At 46.3% G+C, this 23584-nt stretch overlaps 3 protein-coding genes across 3 annotated transcripts in view; all 3 read left to right on the plus strand.

Moving 5' to 3' along the window:
- Positions 1–10906, plus strand: part of cpamd8 (C3 and PZP like alpha-2-macroglobulin domain containing 8) — a 57357-nt gene extending 46451 nt beyond the window's left edge. The window contains exons 36-43 of the mRNA XM_018728033.2: positions 1073–1160; positions 3524–3598; positions 3913–4018; positions 4185–4295; positions 5544–5756; positions 8398–8472; positions 10130–10304; positions 10553–10906. Of these exons, the coding sequence (XP_018583549.1) occupies positions 1073–1160; positions 3524–3598; positions 3913–4018; positions 4185–4295; positions 5544–5756; positions 8398–8472; positions 10130–10304; position 10553 (844 nt within the window). The 3' untranslated portion in view covers positions 10554–10906. The remainder of the gene's footprint in view (positions 1–1072; positions 1161–3523; positions 3599–3912; positions 4019–4184; positions 4296–5543; positions 5757–8397; positions 8473–10129; positions 10305–10552) is intronic.
- Positions 10907–12128: 1222 nt separating this feature from the next.
- cimap1d (CIMAP1 family member D) lies at positions 12129–17894 on the plus strand. Its single transcript, XM_018728146.1, has 5 exons — positions 12129–12200; positions 12850–12930; positions 13436–13546; positions 16761–16874; positions 17335–17894. Exons 2-5 carry the CDS (start codon positions 12891–12893, stop codon positions 17820–17822), a joined length of 753 nt encoding a protein of 250 aa, XP_018583662.1. The 5' UTR covers positions 12129–12200; positions 12850–12890; the 3' UTR covers positions 17823–17894.
- A 2807-nt stretch (positions 17895–20701) lies between these two features.
- Positions 20702–23584, plus strand: part of shc2 (SHC (Src homology 2 domain containing) transforming protein 2) — a 28782-nt gene continuing 25899 nt past the window's right edge. Inside the window, exon 1 of the mRNA XM_018728031.2 lies at positions 20702–20717. The gene's annotated coding sequence lies outside the window, so the exon portion shown is untranslated. The remainder of the gene's footprint in view (positions 20718–23584) is intronic.

Here is a 23584-nt window from a genome sequence, read left to right on the forward strand (position 1 = left end):
GTGCTCGTTTACTTTTCTTAACCACTGGTCCAGAGTTTATCCCAGAAGCATGGGGGGGGAAGGGGGTGCCAGGCTAAGTAGGGTACAGCCTTATTAGAGAACCACCTCAAAATACGCATAATGACACATAAGGTGATATCATAAGCCATGTTGGGAAACACCATTATAGCTTAAGAGCACACGAGCATTTTGTTGACGGCACAGGGGCACAGCGAGTAGTGCTGCTGTCTCACAGCGCCTGGGTTGTGTGAAAGGATGTGGGTTTGGTCCCCGCTCAGTCTGTGTGGAACTTGCATGGTCTCCCTGTGTCTATATGGGTTTGCTCTGGTTTCCTCCCACAGTCCAAAGACATGCTGTTGAGGTTCACCCACAGTGTGTGAGTGACAGAGGGAGTGTGTGTGTTCCACTGATGTGTGGATGAGTGACCCAGTGTAATTAGTGTATCTAGCAGTGTAAGTCACCACGGTGAATAAGGTGTGTGGGATGATAACACTACATAGAGTTTGTTGGAAGTTGCTTTGGAGAAAAGTGTCTGCTAAGTAAATAAATGTTGAGAGTGTAAACAGTGTCATAAATGTGATAGCAGGATGGTTATATGACTATATAAGGGATAATGTTATTTGTTATATGATGGGAGCAGGCCATTGGCAGGTGTCCCCCAGGCTGTAGGCGTTCATTCTGTCATGTTCGGCGACCGGCAGAGAGGCGACGGACCCAATTGCAGGTGCACTTGTTTTTCAAGAGACGTGGGCTTACAAGGGACAGGCGAGGAAACGTAGTCAAAAACAGGCAGTAGGTCACCAGGGAGGGAATCCGAAAGTCGTGGTCCAGGAGAAAAGCCGTGGGTCGGGAACCAAGAAGACGAAGACATGGGGAAAGGAGGCAAGGAAACAGGAGCATCGTGGAACTCGTGGAGAATGCGTTGGCTCTGGGTTTGCGGTATGCTCGACTGAGGTTCCACGAGGCGGTGTGTTTAGTGCAGCCCTTTATACCCATGTTCCCCGATGTGTGCAGGTTTGTCTGCTTAGCGCGGGGGTGAGGGCGTCACACATTCCTTCATTTGCTTCTCCAGGTGGCTCCATTCCGGCTCCTCCAACATGGCCGTCTTGGAGGTCCCGCTGCTCTCTGGCTTCCGTGCCGATGTGGAGAGCCTAGAGAAGGTGAGTAATTATGATGCAAGCTTGATGAATCCCACAAGCAGTTGCATAAATATTTGTTTCGGAGACCGCGATCGAGTTTCTCCCAAAAATAGCGAGTGTCACGAGTCAGTCGGTCGCACGTCGCTCGTTCCCGCTGCTTATCTTCTTCACGTATACAGTCATGGCTGGGAAACTGAAAGACGTCTCCGGGTTTGCGTTGTGCTTCGGATCACATCTCTTCAGCGCGTGGCTTTTCCACCGGGTTAGGCACAGTCGCACTCGTGTGTCCGTCTTTCGAGCACCGTGTCCCAACCAGGGTTTCTATCGTGGAGGTGAAGCTGTCCCCAGCAGTGACAGAGAACCGGCTCCCTTTCGCTGCGTCCCCCCAGACGGACAGGCACATCTCATGGACATCTGGAGACAATTTGAGAGGAGGCAGCGTGTCGTGGAATGCATCAGCCTCCTCCTGTTTTCCGGCTGAACTATTCTCTCGACAGACCCCCCATCCCCCCTCTGTTCTCTGCAGTTGTTTCTCTCCCTGGTATTGCGTATGGCAGCTATGCGGTCAAGAGCATGAGCTTTTGGGAGAATTTACCTGTGGTGCTCAACAGGTCTCTGGTGCGCACCCTTATACAGGCATTTGTCTTATACCAGTCCACACAATTTGTGCACTGATGATGTCACCTCGACTGGCGATGAAACGTTCGCAATCTAAATGCCAAGCTCGGCGAACTGCTGAACACCTCAGTTTGTCTTATAATGACTTTTTGTTTGTTTACTCGCTCTAAGGCTCGTTGTTGGGCCTTTTTAAATGGAAACTTTCCATCGAATGCCAGCTTGGGATCCTCACTAAGAGCTTCTTTGTTTAAAGCAGTTTTTCACTTTGGGGGCGGGGGTTAAATCTAAGTGGGGTGAACTCTGTGTGTGTGTGTGTGTGTGTGTGTGTGTGTGTGTGTGTGTGTGTGTGTGTGTGTATGGCCTTGTACGTGTGCTGGTAAATATTGTTAAAAGGGCCATTTATTGCTGTATTTATAGAGAGCCAGTGGACCCTGGATACATGTGCCCGAGTGTCATTACGGGGGCTCCCGTGTGTCGGGGGGGGAGGCAGGGCAGGGAAGTATAGACCCTCCTCGGGCCAGTAACACCACAGGCAGCCAAGAATGGCAGCCAGGCCCGGAGAAGCCTGGGGCAAGACGGAGGTGTCTCTCTCGCCGTGACAGGGGAGCGGAGCCCGGGTCTGTGAATGAAGGTGAGAGGTCAGTTTAGGTCGCCTCCCCGCTCTCTTGTCAACTGCTAGTTGCTCATTACCGCAGAGTTATGGGCTCCACAACCCCTGCAGTCCCCTCTTCATAAAGCCCTCCCAGTCGGGTGAGCTGTACGCTGCCCCCCCCATCCTCCAGGCCTATGTTATGTCAGTCTTGACCTGTGCTAAAAACCACTAACAAGCTCTGCTCACAAAGCCATCTCCACCGGCCTTCCGTTTTAATTGCTGCCGGACTGCCTCGGCCAGTTACATTCCTCACTTTATGAGGTGGAGACCTGCTTATTTAGTCATGTCTACTTGTTTTCATTGATGCTGGTGCGGCTGATTATATTGTAACTGTTGGGCTCTTGCCTTTATTTATGGAAAGTTCTCAAGTGATACGGGACCCGAAGCATAATGAGCCGCTCTCGTTGTCCCGGAACGCATCGCCGTAATGAGACACCGGTAACACTTTCAGCCCTTGTTTATTTTCCCCATTGGCTATTTGTCATCGAAGGGCTGCCGCATGTTAAATATGTAGTTAAAGATGCGGGTTTAGCTTTCCGGCGCCTTTTAACACTGCTCTTCTTGGCTCAGTACTGACGGGGTCAAAGAAGGAGGGGCGGGGGGTTCTGCGTGGTGAGCCGAGCACCGGGACGCTGGTCCGAGCACCGGTTTGTGTCGCGCTCTGGGGCTGTTATATAGGACTGCGAGCGAAGCTTGCAGCATTCTTTCATTCTTCTTGAATGAACATCTGTACATGAACACTGTATGCAGATGCTCAAAACCACTCACACGCGGTCGGTCGCCCGTGCGCACGCCGGTTCATGTGGTGGTTCCCGTCTGGATCGATCCAAATCCAGGCGATCTTTTTTAATCTTGGACAAAAAAAAAAAAAGCTAATCGAAAATCAGCGGCGAACCGCAGATAAAATGAAAGCAATTCCAGGTGAGACAAACAAAAATTTAATTAATCAGACCGGTCCTTTTTCTGCTGCTCCATAACTATACACCGTTTTAGTTTACTTTTCTGTCTGACATGCAGGGCTCCGGTAAGTACAATTGATTATTTTACGAATTCGTTTCATCGTCTGAGGTTATTCTCTCATGTGTAAGAGCTCCCCATTAATCGGTCCTCTCAGCTGCTGATGGACAAGAAGGTCGGTCTGAAGAGGTACGAAGTGGACGGGAGGAAAGTTCTCTTCTACTTCGATGAGGTGAGCCCCTTTTATACGGTCAGTATAGTAAACGATGACCGAACAGCTGCAGCTTGGGAATGCATCTCCTCGACGCTCCCTCCAGGCTGCTCATTTTACATTCTAGTGTGGAAACTATTAAACTAGCCATGGGTCCTGTTAATGCTCTTCCTCCAGGGCTGTTTGCAACTATGTCAGGTATTTGTGACTGCTTTGGCAAAAAAATGAGCTACCTGGTACCCCGAATCACAAAATGTGCAGATTTTACAACTTACTGAGTGGGGGGGATTGAGGAAATCACATGTAAAGTATGTGCCCCCGTCCCCTGCGTGCAGATTCCCAGTCAGTGCATGACGTGCGTGAGCTTCCAGGCTGTGCGAGAGTTTATTGTGGGAAAGACCGCACCCATGCCTGTCAAAGTGTACGACTACTACGAGCCAGGTACGCCGGCTGTTTGTCGTCTTTGCGCCCACGTTCAACAGCAGCCCAAGGATTGCGGCTCGTTGTCGTTTGCATGATTTTACACCAAGGGATTCGTGCGTGTTTAAGACCAATGAACTTTGAGCAGCGATGTGGCTAAGGCTGCCGATGGCGCTTGTGTCCACAGCCTTCGAGGCGTCGCGCTTCTACAATGTGAGCGAGAGCAGTCCCTTGGCCCGGGAGCTGTGCGATGGCACCACTTGCAACGAGGTTGAGAGCTCCGTGAACCGCTGGACAGGTGAGCGCTCACATTTTCCCTCTGCCTGGACCACTGTCATTAGATCATCACGAGGAGGGGTGCCGTTGCCTTCTTCGGTGGACAGTGCCGCAAAACCCGGTCTCCCCATCTCTTCCTGGAGGGTTTTCCATCTACCTTCTTCCCGAATTGAACCGATGCAGTGTTTCCTCTCAGTGTTGAGCTCATCCGCTGTCAAAAGAGACGTGGAAAACCCTACAATGTAGCTGTCCCACCAGCGCGGGTTTGAGCTCTCCGGGATTCGGCGTGGCGCTCCCGCTCTTGAATTTATTTCCGCCTCCTCGCGTGTGTTAGCACACATTGAAGCTGTGAAAAGAAGATGCAAAAACGCAGCGTTGCATGAGAATGCATGCCAGCCCGTGTTTTTTTCCGCCCCGCCATGTGTTTTGTTTCCGGCGCGCGCACGCACACACATAACATGCGAGGGCTGGTGTTGCTACAACAAACTGCAAAGTTTGCCATCATCGCCACGGCAACATTACGATGACCCTGGCTTTGTTTTTACAGTGTTTTGATGGCCTGCCTGGGAGGCCGGGACCCCGCGCAGTCGGCTCTTGCTGCGTTTGCAGAAAGGGGCCATGCCCAGGCCCAGGGGCGCTGAGGGACAGCTTACGCCCCTCTCACTCTAGCGGCTCCCCGGAGGCTCTGGCCCTCCGTCCCGTCCCTTTCCGCGTGTGCCCAAAGCGCAGCCAATTGACGCGAGCCTCATCCTCCCTCGCTCCTCTCCAAGGGGGCTTATTGCTCCATCGGCCGGGCCGACAGCTGCTCTTGCCACCTGCAGGGAGGGAGAGAGGGAGGCCAGTGGCTCGTGGGGCTGCCGATAGAAGTCGCAACTCATATTTTGTAATCATGGGGGTGGTAATGGTACCGAGGCCCCGGCAGCCTTCCCACCACGAGCCCAGATTGTCCCTGTTTCAACCAGATCAGACACACCCGGGTGAGGTTTGAGCAATCCAGCAACTTGCCCCTAATGCTAGCCGTCGTTGGGCGAATGCACAAGTCATGTAAGAAGTTTTCGCCGAAAGAGCAGTTGGTTCAGGCTGACTGATCGTAGGCATGATTTACATCATAGTGACTGAGGAACTGACCTCCTCAATGGTCTTTTCACTATGATCTTAAGTGATTTTTGCCACCTTTCATTTATATAACTTGCCAGAGACAGCGGCCAGCTGAATTACTGTTTGCCATCATAACGGTAAGCCTAACCACCCCCCACTCTATGCGGCCCAGGGTTTGTTCAGGGGAACCAGTGCAACGACATCTTTGGCTGCTTGGAGGAGGAGCAGTTTGAGCGCTGCGCCTGCTACCGGGACTGCGGCTACGACGGGGAGCCGGTGTGCGGGTCCGACGGGCAGATCTACCAGAACCGGTGCCAGATGGAGGTGGCCGCGTGCCGGAATGTGACGTGCATTGAACAGGTGCCCATGGCCCAGTGCGCCCCAGGTACGTCCATCTCCATCCCTTAGCCAGATGGGGGCACAGCTCACTCTGGGCATATAGAGAGTTACACCTTGAGGGTGGTTTCCATTTTTTGAGTCCTTGAGTAGCCTTAATTGCACCAATCTTGAGTTTCGAGCTTTTTGAATAAGTAAAATGGTATTTTTCAGCGAAGAAACGTTGTCAGCTCAAAGCAAGACACCACCTCTTGTTACTGATCCCATGACATCCTGCTCAGTCTCTGCTTGTTGGCCTATTTTTTTTTCTTTTTTTTTTTGTCTTTTTCCAGAACATCTGCAAGTTGATTCACTTGCAAGTTTTTACAAATACGGTGGTTGCTGTTGTTGACCTCTTTTTACAAACATCGCGAAACAAATTCCGAGGAGAATCGCGGTTGTGTGCATTTAACTCATAAATTCAGTGAGGAAAATGTGTCAAGGCAAAAAAAAAAAAAAAACTTGTTTAGAGGATAAAAACCTGTGACCCAGATCCCTGTGAGTCTCTTCGCTGGGTTTCTAACGCTTGAGTGGAGACTCAGTCCTGCAGGTGAGAAATTCAGCATTATGAAAAATCTCTGTTTATGATTATTTATTTCTAGCAGAAGCGTGCAATATGTGGTCACGGATATAAACGTTTCTTTTTTTTGCATTCACACAGAAATCCAGTTTGACGTTTGCTGTTTGAGCAATGAGCCACCGCTCTGGTCACTAGTTCAGGCCATAAACAAAAAACATCGTAAACCACACAAACAGGCGATAATTTTTTCCACAGTAAAATATGCTTTGCATAAAAGGCCACTTATTACTGCAGATTACTGTGTGGAACAGAGAGCCTTTGCATTTGAGAAACATTTACTGTTGATCTATCTATTATTCAGAGCATGTGTGAAATGCAACGGTGAATGAGAGCAGCACTAAATCCTAGCAGTGTACGATATTCAATTTCACATAGCTTACTGTTCCTCAGAAACTCACTTCCACATGTGGTCTTAGAGGGTTAACCCTCGGCTTGTTTCCCGGACGACTTTCTATTTTCGTTCTGCCTCGCCAAAACTGGGCAGCCCGTTATAATTATTTATAAAGCAATTATGAAACATAAATGACCACCTGACGCTCTGTTACACATTTTAACTAACTTCGTTCCTGGTCACTACCTCTTTTGAAATTTAAGGTGTGTAGACCTCATTTACCTGCAATGATACCACTTGTGTGTGTGTGTGTGTGTGTGTGTGTGTGTGTGTGTGTGTGTGTGTGTGTGTGTGTGTGTGTGTGTGAGTCCTCTTAAAATCTGGAATTCTACACTCTTCGTTATAGTGTCACCCATTGGTATCCTTCGGCCGGCCAGATCGGAGCGGACACATCACATTTGCGCAAAATTGGAGTGACACGTGTAAAATTAAGCAAAACTGGTCATCGTTCATTTACTGTGTTCTCATGCCGGGTGTGGAGGGTATTAAGAAACCTGAAGGCAATCAGATAAAAGAAACCACATTTATGAGAAACTGTTTTAAATGGAGGGGGGTGTGGTGGCGCAGTGGGTTGGACCAGGTCCTGCTCTCCGGTGGGTCTGGGGTTTGAGTCCCACTTGGGGTGCCTTGCGATGGACGGGCATCTCGTCCTAGGTGTGTCCCTTCCCCCTCCGGCCCTACGCCCTGTGTTGCCGGGTTCGGCTCCGGCTCCGGCTCCCCGCGACCCCGAATGGGACAAGCGATTCAGACAGTGTGTGTGTGTGTTTTAAATGGGTCAAGTTTGGCTGGAACACAGCCTGGGGGTTAGAACACTGTTGTGGCCATTCCAATGAAAGGGGGGATGGGTTCGGTGGCCCCCAGCCGGCAGGACTGCGACACAGGGCAAGACGCTCGGGGAAAAGAGCGCCGGATCTGTCTAGGCAGGCGTCTTTCGGCGCGTCCGTCTCCCCTCTTCTTGGAAAGCGGGCAAGCTTGGCCTGGGTGTGGAAACAGCTGTTCAGGTGCTGCCCAACTTGCTGTACAAGGACAGTGAGGAAAAGCACCCCCCACGCCCCTAGCCCAGCCCAGCCCAGCCCAGCCTCGCGCCGCTATATTACAGGGCAGCCCAAATGACAGAGTGCGGTTGTTTACTGTACCTTTGAAACCCCCCGGTCACATTCCTTCATGGGACAACGACCAACAGCCACCTTGGCTCAGGCTCAACATGAAGGAATCAAGTGTTCGTGGAAGAGCTTCATGTCCCTGCTTCGAAAAGTGCAAGCTCCATGTTAAGATGTTCTCCAATATTCAGAGTCCACGGTCACATTGATTCATTTCACTGAAATGACTTACAACGATTTACCCGTTGATAGAGTTGGATCATTTTTGTCGGAGCAATTCGGGGTGAGTACCTTGTTTAAGGGTACTGTAACAGCCGGCGGTGTTGAAACCCATGACCTTCTAATCCAAAGGCAGCAGCTCTAGCCGCTCTGCTGCCCACTGCTCCTTCTGCGCCGCACGAACGGTGGTGTGACGATGGGCTCCGGCCCCACAAATCACCTCTTCCACCTCGCAATGGTGGGTCTTGCTGAGAAACTGTTCCGTGCCCTCTCTGTGCGTGGCCTTCAGCACTGGGATGGCGTAGGCTGGATTGGTCCGGGGGAGGGGGGTCTAACTTTGTGCTCTTATTTCTGTGCGCAGTGGAGCCAGCAACTGAGGAAGAGGAGCCCGTGACCAGAGCCCTGCCAGCGCAGGAGACCGTACACACGCACACAGGTATACCTTAAAGCCACTTGCTCCTCTTCTCCACAGCTCACGTAGCTCAAGTACATCATTTCCATATTTCCATATACGGTTCGTATGGACGTGCTGGGGAGCGGAAGGACCCGCAGCACTGGGGTAACTGCTCACATTCGACACCCTGACTGTACGAACAAGCGATGCTGCTCATCAGCAGCGAGATGAATAAAATATGAGTTTGCCAACCGGACTGTGGGTATACGCCGACATTCCTCATGCGTACGCCGCCATCGCAGCTCCACCCGTTACTGCTGGATACCATGAGAAATGGCAGAATATGTAACATTCATGCCATAGATGGTATTTCTTTATCAGTTCATCCCGTTTACTTTGATACGTGGAGACAGTTCGCTGGAAACGTTGTTTTTCCGCGGACGATGGGGTGAATTTGAGAAGAACGTTAACGCCCCACCCCCCCCGACCCCCCGCCGACCGAGGCTCTTCTTTCTAAAGCTGTTTAATCAGGCCTGGAAGAGTCTGCTCGGGGGGATTGTTTGGGCTTGCCCCGGTCGGCTCGACGTGGCGAAGAGCGATGCCTCGTGAAGCGGGGGATGGGGTCCAGGAGTCACTCCGGTGTGCCTGCGCACAGGTGATGCGATCGCAGGAACGATAAGGGTGTGTCGTTTCACATCGCACACCTCGGAGAGTGACAGCTGGTCTCCGAAAGCAGGAATTCGGTGCTCCGGAGCAAGTCGTCTGGTGGCTCCGACCGTCCCTTCCTGAACGTTTCAAAGTTGTTTTTTCCCCCCCAACCACTTGCATTAGGATTTAAAATTTGTTCAACCCGGGGAGACAAAAGATCATAAAAGTGCAGGTTTGTCCTGAGTAGAACTGGGGTAGCTGGAACATTTTTGTGTTGTGCATAAGCTGTGGTAAGTGTTGTGTGCAACGTGTATGGGAGCGACGTCAAAACATGGGAGCGTCCGGTTTGGGCCGGTCGGAGGTGAGTTTCGCTGTGTGTGTGTGTGTGTGTGTGTGTGTGTGTGTGTGCGCTGATGAGACTGGAGGCTCAGGCAAGCTTGCTGCAGTCACGGAGAATGCGCCTGTACCTGCATCAACTTGTTCCCAGGAGCTCTTAATGAGGCTTCCCTCTGCCAGGAGGCCCCCTGCAGAGAATGGCGTTCTGGGGCGAAACGGACTGTTTCAGGGCAACTGCTAAAAGCACGTTGTGGCGGAAATTACTCGCAGGCCTTAACAGAGCGCAAAGAGCCCCCGCTGCACTCAACCGGCAGGTTGTATATTGTATTCTTACGCTGGGAGAGCAAGTGTGGCTGTTAAATATGGATAGCAGCGGAAAAGCGGACCTTTTAAGTATTGGCAGCTGCTTTCTCGGTTTATTTTGTTACTGTTCTAAGGCCGTGCTGTTAGGTTACTGGTGTTATCGCTCAGCATCATCAGAATCGAGTAAAATTAGGGGGTAAAACAGAAAAAAGGGACTCGGTATGGTAAGTGTATTTCCACCCCGTCGAGCTCTACTTTGTTTGGATACGATGACCCCTGCAGGTCGGTCGAACGAGTTCCTGCTGGCTGAGCCAGAGACTCAGACGCGACGGAAACGCAGCTGTCCCGCAGATACGTCCATGTTGCGAGATCTTGCTGACGTTGACAGCGCAGCCCGTCTCTGTCCGTGCAGGTGAAGAGGAGCCGGACGCCGTGGCTGAAGTGTCCTACTATTCCTACGAATACGACGCGGAAGTGGAGGCCGTTCGCGCCGAGGAGGAGGAGCCGTTTGAGGCAGCGGGGGAGGAAGGCGGCGAGGCGGAGGACACCAAGGACATGCAGAGCACCAAGGACGCACCTGACCGATGGTACAGCCACGTGACGTGACTTACTCCCATGACACCAACTCTAATGTTTAAATGTTTCTTCGTAATGAATCTCACGTTATTTTGACGTTCTGTCCCAGCTTGAACTCTGGGGTACCAGTCGTCACCATTTTTTCCGCTCCTTATTCATTAAGAGTCGGTTTCTCTCACACGTTTGACACGACTTGGGCCGGCAGCTTCATTTTCTGAAGCCCAACTGATGTGGCTTTTTGTGCTCTTCTCTCTCTCAGAAACTCCCCAGGCTGCAGCACAAGAGAGACTCCTAAGTTGTATATTGCTTGTTAATAAACCGTGGTGAGTGAATCACAAGAAGAGCGGCGGCTCTGAGTGAGTGTGTGTGTGTGTGTGTGTGTGTGTGTGTGTGTGTGTGTGGGTGTGTGTGTGAACCAGAGTGTGAACAAGGTTGGGCTCAAACAGACAGAAGCAACTTTCTCTTTTTTTTATATTCAGTCTCCTTCTCACCAGTAGGCACCATAGCTCCAATATATCTAGTGTCTGTATGTTGTTTCATATAATAAAAATATATAAACCCATATTTATGTTTGTAATTATACTTGAGTTAAAGCAAATGTAATTTTGATCCCCCCCCCCCCCCCCCCCCCCCCCGTGGTATTTATTTTTAGCTACTGTTTTTGGTCGATTGTTTTTTTTTTTTTTTCTGATCTTGTTCTGCACCAGCTCTTCCTCCCTACATGATTCACTATATTTAATCAAATAGATTTTTTTTTCTGCATTTCTTTTTCTGTGGAACCTCTGTTAAAAGCATAAACAAAAGTGTACAGCTGATCTCAGATTCTGATTTTGAAGTGCTGCCCCATAACAGATTTTTTTCCTTTTTTTTTTTTTTTTTTTTTTTTAACTTTACAAAGTATTTCGAAGGGGCACCGCACATAGCAAAGCACTGAAAATAGCCTGTCACAGGGTGAGGTCATATTGCACCGGACAATAAGCTCAGCAGTTATAAGCATTTCATCCAGCTGGAAGTGGGCTATACTTCCACATATAGTCTAACAAACAGGGATTTTTATTGTACATTGCATAAGCTATTTTTATATTAACTTTTCTCAAACTAATAAAAGTTAAAAACAAAGTTAATGTAAATTAAGACATTTCTACAAGTGTAACCCCAGCCATTTAATGCGTGTTGAAAAACGAAATAAAATGTGTATACAATCAGCACGTGTGGACGAGTTTTTGCTTTAATTCCAGCTGTGAAAGTGGTTGCGAGTGTTGCCGAATTCGTTGAGAGCCGCGTTAGAGGTGCTGCTTTTCAGTACCGCGGGGCAGCAACCTGAGAGCCTGAACGCCGGAGGCACGGCCTTGTGTTACGGGTCACCTCCTGCGTTTGCCCTCGCTAATAACACAGAGTTGGATTACTTAGGCTGCCTCCAGCCGAGCTGTTAATGTTTAATGTTTGTGTACTGATCAGAGAAGCCGCCGCTGTTTTCAGTTACCTCTCCTCCCGTCTCTTTTGTCCTCGGCTCCGTCATGCAGAAGCTCAGCAGCGGCCGAGAACATTAGTTTAATACGTTTCCACGCAAGACTGACGCTCCCTTACTGAGCGAACACGGCGCATCGTTCGGCTCCGACCTCCATAAGATAAGGGGCGGCCTGCCTCTCTTGGCATCGCGTTGGTAGGAAGAGAGACGCCTCGCAGTGAGGAATCGCGGCGGAAGCTCGGAATATGACAACAGCGGGAGTCCGGGAAAAGGGCAGAGCTGCAGAGACGATGCAGTTTCACGTGGTTGTGTGAAGGGCGACGCTGACGTTCCTCCGCAACGCTAACCGACGCGGTGGCGAGATGAGGGAGGAAGCATGAGAATCCTGGGAGCGAATCAATGTGACAGCTTTGTAAGCAGGACAATAGTCTCCTAACAAGTAAGTATTTTATATTCATTGCCTGCAGTGGTGGAGAGGCAAAATTAATACAGTTTTACACTGAAGTTGTTTCGTTTATGTAGAACTGTAATCTTTTCATGTGCCGTAAGCGCGATGCTTGGCAGTGAGGTCTGCAGACATGCGCTGGCACTGCACAGATAATTAAGAATTAATTATAATTAGAGAGCGGTGCAGCACACCAGTGACGGAAGGACCTCTACTCGGTGCCCACCAGACCAACCGGTACCTCGCTGACCGCAGATGACCCCCCCCATCGACGAAGCACAATTGCCTGGTTCAGCTACTTGGATGAGAGCTTGAATGTCTGAGTTCAAACCAACTTCAGAAATCTGGATTTCACTCAACAACTTTAATTGAACTTGGCATTCATCATGAAATCCAGTCTACATTCTTTGCATTTCGTTCCATTGGCTTAGGTAGCTGTCTGTCACAGTCTAGAAGTAATGCGTTGAGTTTTCAGCCGGGTTATAAATTCAGAATCGAGACATTCACCGCAAGTGATATTTGTAGGTTGCAACTGTGGGGGGAAAGAAAAAATCTCTGTTTAAACATTAAAAAACAAAAAAAATTGCCTATTGCATGTGGACCAACCTTTACAACAATAAGGGAAGGACTGTCCTGTTTGTAGGTACATACTGTCTTCATAAAAACTTGCACCTTATAGACCAAATGGAGAAGAAGCAACCCATTATTTCTGGCAAATTAAAAGGTATGTTCACACAATTTTCTTTCTTTTAACTTTCCAGGGATGCATTGCACTGGTCATTAGATACTGATCAGTGTTAATAACATCAACACTGGTAAACAGTTTCAGCAGATCTCATCCATTTTTAGGGTTGCGACTTAGATGACTGAATTTGTTCTACCTGTATGCTGATGACACCTGCAGCATGTTGCCTTCAATATGTTCATGATTAAATCCTACATTTATTTTTATTGCATTTTCTCATAATTTAAGTCTGTAACACGATCACTCCTTTAAGTATTTTTTTCTAAAGCACCAGCATCCCTAGTTCTCAACATTTCCAGTGTTTGAGGAGTTTCTACCATATCTCCGTGATACATATATTTAAATGTAGGGCAAAGAAAATGGATCTGTGACCTTGCTGGCATACAGTATTGCATACATATCATGCCTGAACAACGGTTTGATATCATTATTCCAAAAGCACTGATATTTCTGTAAAAAATGCAATGTCTTTATTCCCTGTCAGGGCCAGGACCAGGCCACTATGCCCTGCCGCCAACCATCGGTTTCATCGGCCATGACTTCACGAAGTCGACCAGCCCTGCGTACTCCTTCCATGGCCGAATGAGTGACAAGAGTGAGTACACAGCTGCCATATGGCCAGCAAGGAAATAGGATTATATATCCGAGCAACCAAAGCCAAAACAAATCATTGTGAATCTAATTAACATTAGTCTGAATAAAACAGCTGAAATCAAGTGACTTCATCTAATTAAGAGCAAAATGAGAAAATCAAGATACACTTCCCAATTAATATTTTTGTATCAGATGGAAACAAAGTAGAAGCAGCATGGTGATGCAGCAGGTAGCACTTCGGCCTCGCAGCACCTTGGCTGTGATTGGGTGTAGATTTCAATTCGGCTCAATCTGTGTGGAGTTTGCATGTTCTCCCCGTGTCTCTGTGGGTTTCCTCCCGCAGTCCAAGGACATCCATTTGGGTTTGACACTCCAAATTGTCTATCCTGTGCATTTCAACCCTGCGATGGACTGGCGTCCCATCCATGGTTGGCAACCTAATTAGCCGTGAACCCTGTGCATCTGAGATAGGCTCCGGACCACTGTAACCCAGACTTGGACAAGCATTTCACCAAAGTGACTGAGTGAGTGGGAAGCAAGGAGCTCTACTAACAATGGGAGGAATTATTTGAGCCATTTTACTTTTTTACTGATATAAAACTTCAGCCACCAGAGGGCGACAAGAGCACACATCGCCAGGCCACTTCTCTGACTTCTGTCATTACATTTATTCATTTAGGGATGCTTTCCCCCCCCAAAGTGACTGACAGTGTTAAGGTTACAATTATTTACCCATTTATACAGCTGGGTAATTTTACTGGAGCAATTTAGAATAAGTACCTTGCTTACAGGTACTACAGTTTGGAGGCAGTAATTGAACCTGCGACCTTCGGGTCAAAAAGCAGTACCGATAACCACTACACTATGAGCAGTACATTCTTCAGTTGTATGATTGACAAAAAATACTAGAAATGCCAAACAGTATGTCAATATCACAAATCTAATAAAGAGTAGGGTCGTTGTTTGCCTTCTGAACAGCTTCAAACCTTCTTGGAATGCTGACTTACAAGTCCTGAACTGCATGTAGAGATTCTACACACCTTCATTCTTCTTCATTGTCCATTCTTCAACACCTCCATATCTTTGAGCAATGAAGGAGGGAGAAGTCTACTTCATACTCTGCGCTCCAGAACTTTCCATAAAGGCTCAGTGATTTTTAGATCTGGTGATTGGAGAGTCCATAGATGGCGTCTGACTTCATCCTGGTGTTTATGAAGCCACACTTGAAATTGTTTAGCAGTGTTCATGGCAGCATTATGATCCTGGCATACAAGAACATTGTGAAGGAACAGTGTTTGGACCATAGGGTGCACCTGGTCCTGTAAAATGGCCTTGTATTCTATGGTCACACTTGACCTTGCAGACCAATCATCAGACCTAACGACTCCCACAATATGTTTAACAGGTCGCAACAGACATTGTGGTTTGAAGGCATCCTCTGGCTTTCACAAACTATAAACCAGTCTATATTTGGGAAACAGAGTGAAAGATGACTACATACACACACACACACACACACACACACACACATACACACATTCTCAGAACCGCTTGTCCCATACAGGGTCACGGGAAACCGGAGCCTACCCGGCAACACAGGGTGCAAGGCTGGGGTGGGAGAGACACACCCAGGATGGGACACCAGTCCATCACAAGGCACCCCAAGCAGGACTCGAACCCCAGACCCACCGGAAAGCAGGACAGTGGTCCAACCCACTGCGCCACCGCACCCCCGAAAGATGACTAATCGGACCATATTACTTTTTCCGTTGCTCAAGGGTCCAGGCGTTGCGTTCCTTACACCAGATTATGCATCTTTGTGCACTGGCCTTGGGTACGAGTGGCTTCCGAATGGCAGCCAAGCCATAAACTCCAGCTTTGTGAAGCTCCAAAGCACAGTTTTTCAAGAGAATGGATCACAGAGGTGCTGATTCAGTTCCGTGGTAACTTTAGAAGCTGGATTTTTGTGTCATTCACCAACTGTCCTGTGAAGTGAATTCAAGACCCTGGTTACTGTGTACAAATGCATCAATAGAACTGCTCCCAGCTATTTACAAGACTTAATCATCCGCTACACTCCAGCCAGACCCTTTCGTTCATCTACTTCAGCTCACTTGATGTTCCCGCGCACAAAAGGTAAAGCTCGGAGGTTCTTAGTTGTGGTGGAACGACCTTCCCCTGCCACTCAGAACTGCGGAAACTCTGTCTATATTCAAGAAGGGTCTGAAAACTCACCTTTTCCAGATCCACTTCGCCCAAGATCTCTCCAGCTCATTTACAGTATAACTGTTCACGCATCGTAACTTCATGAGCATCCCCTGATACAACCTTTATTCAGCCACTACACCAGCATTGTACTTGCTTATTTGTGTAGAATATTTAAAAAAAAAATATTGGTGGGATGGTATCAGGTTTTGTCTATCCTGTGTTTTATGCACCTACTTGAACGATGAACCTCGGTGCAGCAAGTGGTAGGTAACAAACTAGGTTTACTTGAGTCACATGTTTGCAGCTGTGTCGCTTTCTTTTAATGTAATGCGTAAATTGTACTTTGGCTGAGATGTACGTCGCTCTGGACAAAAGCGTCTGCTAAATGAATACATTTAAATGTAAATGTAAGTGTCTCTATCCTTCTATGCCTGTTGGTGAGATTTGACATGAGATCATTGCTCCTCTTTGCCAATGCAGTTTCTCCATGTTGGACATATGCTGCCTTTGTTTTTGTTATAATACACTTCTCCTCAGTTTTGTAGTTTTGGTGATAAATCCACCTGCAATTTCAGAACTGACTACTGGGCCTCTTGAGAATTCCGTTAGTTGCTTCATGTTGCTTTGAAAACTCTTAAATTCCTAACTATAAGACCTCTTTTATATCTGACACATACTGCTGATTGGCAGTACATGTTATGTGACTTTATAGTGATTGAAAAATCATTTTTCTGGGATCCAATCATATATATTTGGTTTTTTACTCCTTTTATTTAATCTCTATATCCCCTGAAGCAATGATTCCAAATTTCTTGTCTTTGGGCTGTGCTGAAAGTATTGCATATTGTTTCATCCTTTCAAAATCTGATCAGAATTTACAAGCCAAAGAACTCCATTGAAACATGTCTTTTAATTTACTCAACGGACAGGCATACACAATTACCTGAATTGCTGAGAGACTTCTGAGAACCTGACTCACGTATGTTCTTGATGTCTGCGCTGTTCAGTGTACTCTGTAGATTCCAGCCCTGGGCCGCGATATCATATCGATGCAAAAATCACTCGCTTTGGCAAGGACGGCACACCTGCTTATTCAATCCTGGGAAGGACGAAGATTTGTGGTACGACTCTCTATAATAAATACTCAGTTTCATTTAATTGAGACAACTGTGGGATTGTCTGTCAGAACTATGTTATTAGGACTGGCTTCACTTTAATTTATGGCGGAAATATACAGCAAACAGAACTTAACATGCATTAATTGCTACTATAAAAATTTTTCATGTAATCTTTTTTTCCAGCATTCAACAAAAACATTTTGGTGCTGTGTTTGAAAGAATATATTTGTTCAGCCTGGTTCTGAAAGCTTGTTGGTAAAAGCAGGAAGCAGGCAACCAATGTTGGTCAAAGTGTTAGCTTTGAACTCTGCTTTCATCTGCGCCAATTCAACTGGCCAAGATGATTTTAGAACTCAGTCAAATTTTATGGCTTCTACGAAAACTCATGAGCAGCTGCTGTTATGACAAAGACAAATTATGTCCCTTCCACATTTACAGAAATAACTCCAGTTCTCTTTTGCAGTGAAAAACTTACAGACACCAGGACCAGGTGCTTACAGTCCCGAGTCAACCCATTTTCTGAACACCCACCAAAGACCTCCAACCTACACCATGGGATCTCGCACCCGCTATCGTGCAGTGGACAACGTGCCCGCACCCAACAAGTACACTCTCCCTTCACTGATGGGTTCTCAAGTGCCGACCAAACCTGCTAGTGCCAGCTACACCATCTCAGGGCACTACAAAACCGGCGGTCCATCCGAAGACCTGTCCAAGACTCCTGGCCCCGGAAGATACAACAGCACAGACCCCAGCGTCTACTTGACCAGGCAGCCTGCTTTCTCGATGCTGGGCCGTCACAAGTTCCGCCGCGACATGTCCCGCAAGCCTGGCCCTGGATCTCACAGTCCAGAGAAGGTCACAGTCCACAAACCCCGTGCACCAGCTTTCTCCCTGGGGATCAGGCACTCTGAGTTCATCACCCCATTGGTGGTAGATGTGAAAGACTGAGCAGCATTTTTGCTGCTCATCTTTAGTTTCCCTTCAAGCACTACATAATTGGTCCTCTCTAATTAGTACTTCAGGCAGAAAACTATATGTAGGTAGCTTCAGTATAAATGTATTTCTTTTATTATGGACGCTATATGAAAGTTGGATGCTTAAGCGTTTTATATAACTTACTGGCCCCTTTGCCAATTCCAATAGTTTTTTTTAATAATCCAAAAATACTGACTAATTATCACGTGATATCGGACAGTAAGCATTCAGATAAGTAATTCCAATTACCTGGCTTTTTTATTTTGATATAAAAGCTAATGCCATGTATTAGTGAATTTATATTAATGAACCCGAACAGCAGTTTACCACTGGCAAATAAAATTAGAAAATGTTTCTAAAATACATACAATAAACATTTCAAAGCCTAAAAACAATTACGCAATCCAAGTGTTATTTCTGTAACATCCTTTTATTCCAAAATATCTGCACTGACTCCAAATGAAAGTTACATGTACAGGGCACGACAAAGAACATAATGGTTCTGAATATATCAACGAAAATTTACTACAGCGCTAAATTATTGTATATTTACCTGAAACTTTTCTCTAAAGTGACTTACAGTGTTAAGCTACCTACAGCTATTTACTCATTTGTAAAGCTAGGTATTTTTACTAGAGGAATTTTAGGGTAAGTACCTTGCTCAATGGTACTACAGCCACAGGAAAGATTTCAACGGTGACCTTTGGGTCCAAAGGAAGCAGCGCTAACCACTATACTACCAGCTGTTCCATTTCATTACTAGCATATAAATTCACATTCAACATCAAAGTTTTTATAAACCACAAAGTCTCTAAGATATCAGTATAACTATGAGACTCTAAGTCAGGCTCCTGTTTTGGGATTAAACCCGAGAAAATTTGTTCTATGCTGTTATTAGAAAGGCAAAAATCAGAAAAACTATCATGATAATGCACAGCTACGGAATAACACCAACACTGGTACTACATTGCACATGAATTATAACTGTGACATCTGTCTGGAGAAATACAGGAAATGTACACATATTAGCTGAGGCTTTTCTGCAAAGCAACTTACAATGTTGAAGTTACAATTATTTACAGATTCATACAGCTGGGTAATTTTACAGGATCAATTTAGGGTAAGTACTTTGCTTAAGGGGGGTGCGGTGGCGCAGTGGCGCAGTGGGTTGGCCCTGGTCTTGCTCTCTGGTGGGTCTGGGGTTCGAGTCCCGCTTGGAGTGCCTTGTGGCGGACTGGCGTTTCGTCCTGGGTGTGTCCCCTCCCCTCCGGCCTTACGCCCTGTGTTGCCGGGTAGGCTCCGGTTCCCCGCGACCCCGTATGGGACAAGTGGTTTCGAAAATGTATGTGTGTGTGTGTGTGTGTGTGTGTGTGCTTTGCTCAAGGCTACTACAGCCAGACATGGGGATTGAACCTGCAACATTTGGATCCAACTCTATTCACTACATTACCAGCTGTCCCAGTCAACACCCTGCTGAGTAGTACATACTTACATTTATTCATTTTAGCAAATGCTATTCTCCAAAGCAGCTTATAATGTTAATCTATTTACTCATTTATACAGCAGGGTTTGTACTTGAGCAATTTGAGGATAAGTACCTTGCTCAAGGGTATTAGAGCTAGAGGTGGGAATTCAACCTGTGAGCTTTGAATTGAAGTAGAGTAGCAGCACTAACTAGTACACTACTGCAGGCCAGAGTAATTTAATAGACTTATATTAATAGATTACATTCACATTACTACTTACATGTTGGAGTGGCAAACTAGATGTTACACTGCTATCAACACAGCTAAATGTTTAAACATACAATGAGTGTTTTTGGGAACTTATTAAGTACACTAAAACACACACACACACACACACACACACACACACACACACACATTTTCAGAACTGCTTGTCCCATACGGGGTCACAGGGAGCCAGAGCCTAACCCGGCAACACAGGGCATAAGGCTGGAGGGGGAGGGGACACACCCAGGACGGGACGCCAGTCCATCACAAGGCACCCCAAGCGGGACTTGAACTCCAGACCCACTGGAGAGCAGGACTGTGGTCCAACCCACTGCGCCACCGCACCCCCACGGTTACACTAAAACATTGGTTTAAGAAACAAATAACCTTCTGCACTGTGCATTTCAGTAAAAAAAAAGTCAACAGCTTCATGAAATACTCCGTTTATTTTGACATTTGAATCAATAATCAAAATTTACCATCATAATCATCATGTCGGATTTTTGTGATTCTGGTGAGACTCGGTTCCAGCGCAGAAAAAAAAGCACTAAACCTGCCGTCCATCTCATTCTTTCAGGCTTCCCAAAAAGATTTGTTTTCATTTCAGGTCTTTCACTAACCACAGACCGCATTACAAACTTTAACTGTATAAAAAAATACATGAAGAAGGGCACAAGGAACATACAACCCGGCAACACAGACAGAGTCCACTGAGGAACTGTACTCTGCACATACTACTAGTCTTGTTCATTCAATTTCGCACCTTTCCCCCAGAATAAGCGTCTCTTTTCGCAAAAAGAAGACTAAACTAAGCAGCACTAAACAAAACACCAAGAAATATATAAATTAATATCTGGAAATAATGAAACGCGCCACTTGTTGTTTTGCCAGAAGCAAACAGGAAAAAAAAACTGTTGAACCATGCAAACCACGAGTGTCACACGAGCAGAAATCAGGAACTACGCAGAAATATGAATTAAAATACACGTGGACCTGCATCTGCGCGTAATATTTAGTGCAGTGCATCTCGAGGACGGTGTGTTTTTTTTTTTTTCCGCGCCTTAGTTTACCCGCTTCTGAAGCCCGGCGGACCCGCGCGGTTGGCGCGCGGCGCGCGACTGGGGCCCTAGCACGGGTCAGTTTTAACCGTTCCTTTGTTCGTACTCGTCCTGTTTCCGCACAAACGTCTCTTTAGTTAATCTGAACGTCTGTGTAAAATGAAATCAGTTTTATTGTATCAAGTTCATTCGAATCTGTACGGTCATACTTGTAAACTGTTAGCATAACGCGACGACGTATATGCTGCCTGCTGCTAATCGGGTCAATGTCGTCGAATTTTATTAGTCGCTTACAGTTTGACTCGTCATATATGTGCATTTGTCTGGGTGGTTATGCATTTGTTCTGCATTGTCCTCCCTTTACCCTTCAGTCCAAGCAGTGTGTTCTTTTAGCATCTATGGTCCAGTGCACACAGTGCGGAGCCTAAATCTGGGAGTCGATCACAAAAAAAAAAGTCGATTATCCGATTTCAAAGACAGAAGCGGCTTTGACTCGACTCGCAGCAAAACTTGATTCTGTGTCTGCTTGTGTCTGCGTGTGTGCGACAAAGGTTGTGCCCGGCCTGCTCTCGGCGGCACACACCACGTGAGAAAATAGAAGAAGAATAATTTTAATTCAGATTTGCCTTTTAAAAAAAAAATTCTGCCCTCCACATTTAGCGGTACTTTACTTCAGACACGTCGGAAAACAAAGTGTAATATTTGTAACAAAATGCTGGCATGTAATAAAACAACATCGCGAATGATAAAGCACTAAAGGCTACCAATCAGAGGCTACCGCTCTCTGCTCTGGTAGGTCTGGGGTTCGAGTCCTGCTAGGTGTGCCTTGCGATAGCCTGGCGTCCCGTTCTGGGTGTGTCCCCTCCCCCTCCAGGCCTGCTCCCTGTGTTGCTGCATTAGGCTCCGGTTCACTACGACCCCGCTCGGAACAAGCGGTTTCCGCAGAGTGTGTGAGTGTGACTTAAGACAGATTCATGTAAAAATCTTTGACCTATACCAACTAATTTAGAGAGCTTAACTAAAACGTTTGGGTTTGCTGGTGAATGTCCTGTTTTTATGGGCAGCAAATTCAGTACAGAGAGAGAAGATGAAAAATTCTGCAGTGTCCCTTTAAATATCCCTCATTAAATTCTAAACGGTATACGTTTCCAGCAGTACAAGTTAGTAAGATTTGTTGGAAGATGCCTCGTCATTCACAATGTTAATGTTTTCCCCCCCCCCTCATTTCAAAGTTTTTGGAATTGGAGTCGAACAGCCCGAGCAAAGGCACACAGCCCAAAACTTAAATTTCAACGGCGCCTTGGGTTCCTCTCTCTGATTGGCTGAGCAGCGCGTGACAGGCGGAAAGGGCTGTGCACGACCCCGCCTCTGCGGCGCTGGCAAGATGGAGTCCGTTTTGGCTTGTGCGCACCCACACATACAGTGTTGCAAGTTTGGTTACTGAGGAGGCGGTTGGAGGAAACGGTTGTGAAAGAGTGTATAGAAGTAGAGCTCGGAATGCGACCGACTTTAACGTTGTAATATCATCATCGCTGACATGTGTCTCAGCATATTTCAATACTGTGCCGGAATGGCAAAGCACGTGCACGTTGAGTTCGATTAAGGAACTCACCAGTGTTGCAGTAACACTACAGCTACTTGAAATAAGTTATTATAAAGTATACAATGCTGGCACTAAGTGTTCTGTCTAATATATATATAGTCAGAATATCAACACTATGCAACAGCAACAAGCATACAGCATACAACAGAATACAGAAATAAGTAAATCAGAAATATATAACATTTCAACTAAAAAAACAAACATGTACTGTACAATATATATATATATATATCTGCATATGCACACATATTTAATGCTTTCAGTTGCATTTTTGTTTCTCTCAATAATACATTTACTTTACTTTTATATTTACAGTTACTACATAGGAATTGATAAAAACTGAAGTGAATTAAACTTTTTGTTGTCAATACTTGAGGCAAAAATTGCCTTAAGGAAGTTGTTTTGTTCAGAACTGTAAGACAGCGACCTGGTTGTTTCTTTTTTGCAGCTGACAAATTAGTTTTAAATGTCAAGGGTGGTTACCAAACCGCATTGTTTCTTCTTAGACAGAAAACGTGCAGCCCATCATCTGTTTGCTTGTATCGTTGACAAGCCGATGAAATTAACTTCAAATGTTGCCTTGTTAGCGTGTTTCCATGTAAGTGTAGTCGTTGCAGGCCTAGTTTTGTGGTAGCCGCCCGTGACTTTTTAAAACGTGTGAAGTAGTGTTTACTTTGGAAATGTTTTTTTTTTCTTCATTGTAAATGATTAATGTGATATGGCGCATGTTTTGAGGATTAACATACCGAGGTTAATCACTAAATAATGGTGATCTGACAGATTTCCTATGCTTCTGGAGACATCCTACTGAAACGGAATTTTGAGTTCATGTAAAACAAGTAGTACTGCAAAGCAGATTTATATTTAGAAAACTGTTTATCTGATTAATTGTTTCAGTAAAAAGAAAGTCCTTGTAGACTATTTATATAGCAGCACTTAAGGTCTATATTGGTACAATACACTGCTTATCTGTGTCACAGCTGCTGTTCCATAAAATTAAGTGAAGCATGTACAATTATGGTGATAAAGCAGTAACATGGTTTATAAGAACTCAGAAATATTTGCTGTTTTATGTAAAACAGCTGGTGGCACAGTGGTTAGAGCTACTGCCTTGGCGCTAAAAGGTTGCGGATTGAAATTGGCTGTAGTACCCTTGATAAATTGCTCCGCTAAAAACTACCCAAGGTAAATAACTGTAAGTGCCTTATCATTATAAGTCACTTTGGAGAAAAGCAGTGGCTGAATGAATAAAAGTCTTATTACAAATACACTTATCTGTATTACAAACGGATAATAATAACTTCACTGACTCCTGTTAATAGGGTCATAGCTGAGACAATG

This window comes from Scleropages formosus, chromosome 9 (assembly GCF_900964775.1).
Source record: "Scleropages formosus chromosome 9, fSclFor1.1, whole genome shotgun sequence".
NCBI lineage: Eukaryota > Metazoa > Chordata > Actinopteri > Osteoglossiformes > Osteoglossidae > Scleropages > Scleropages formosus.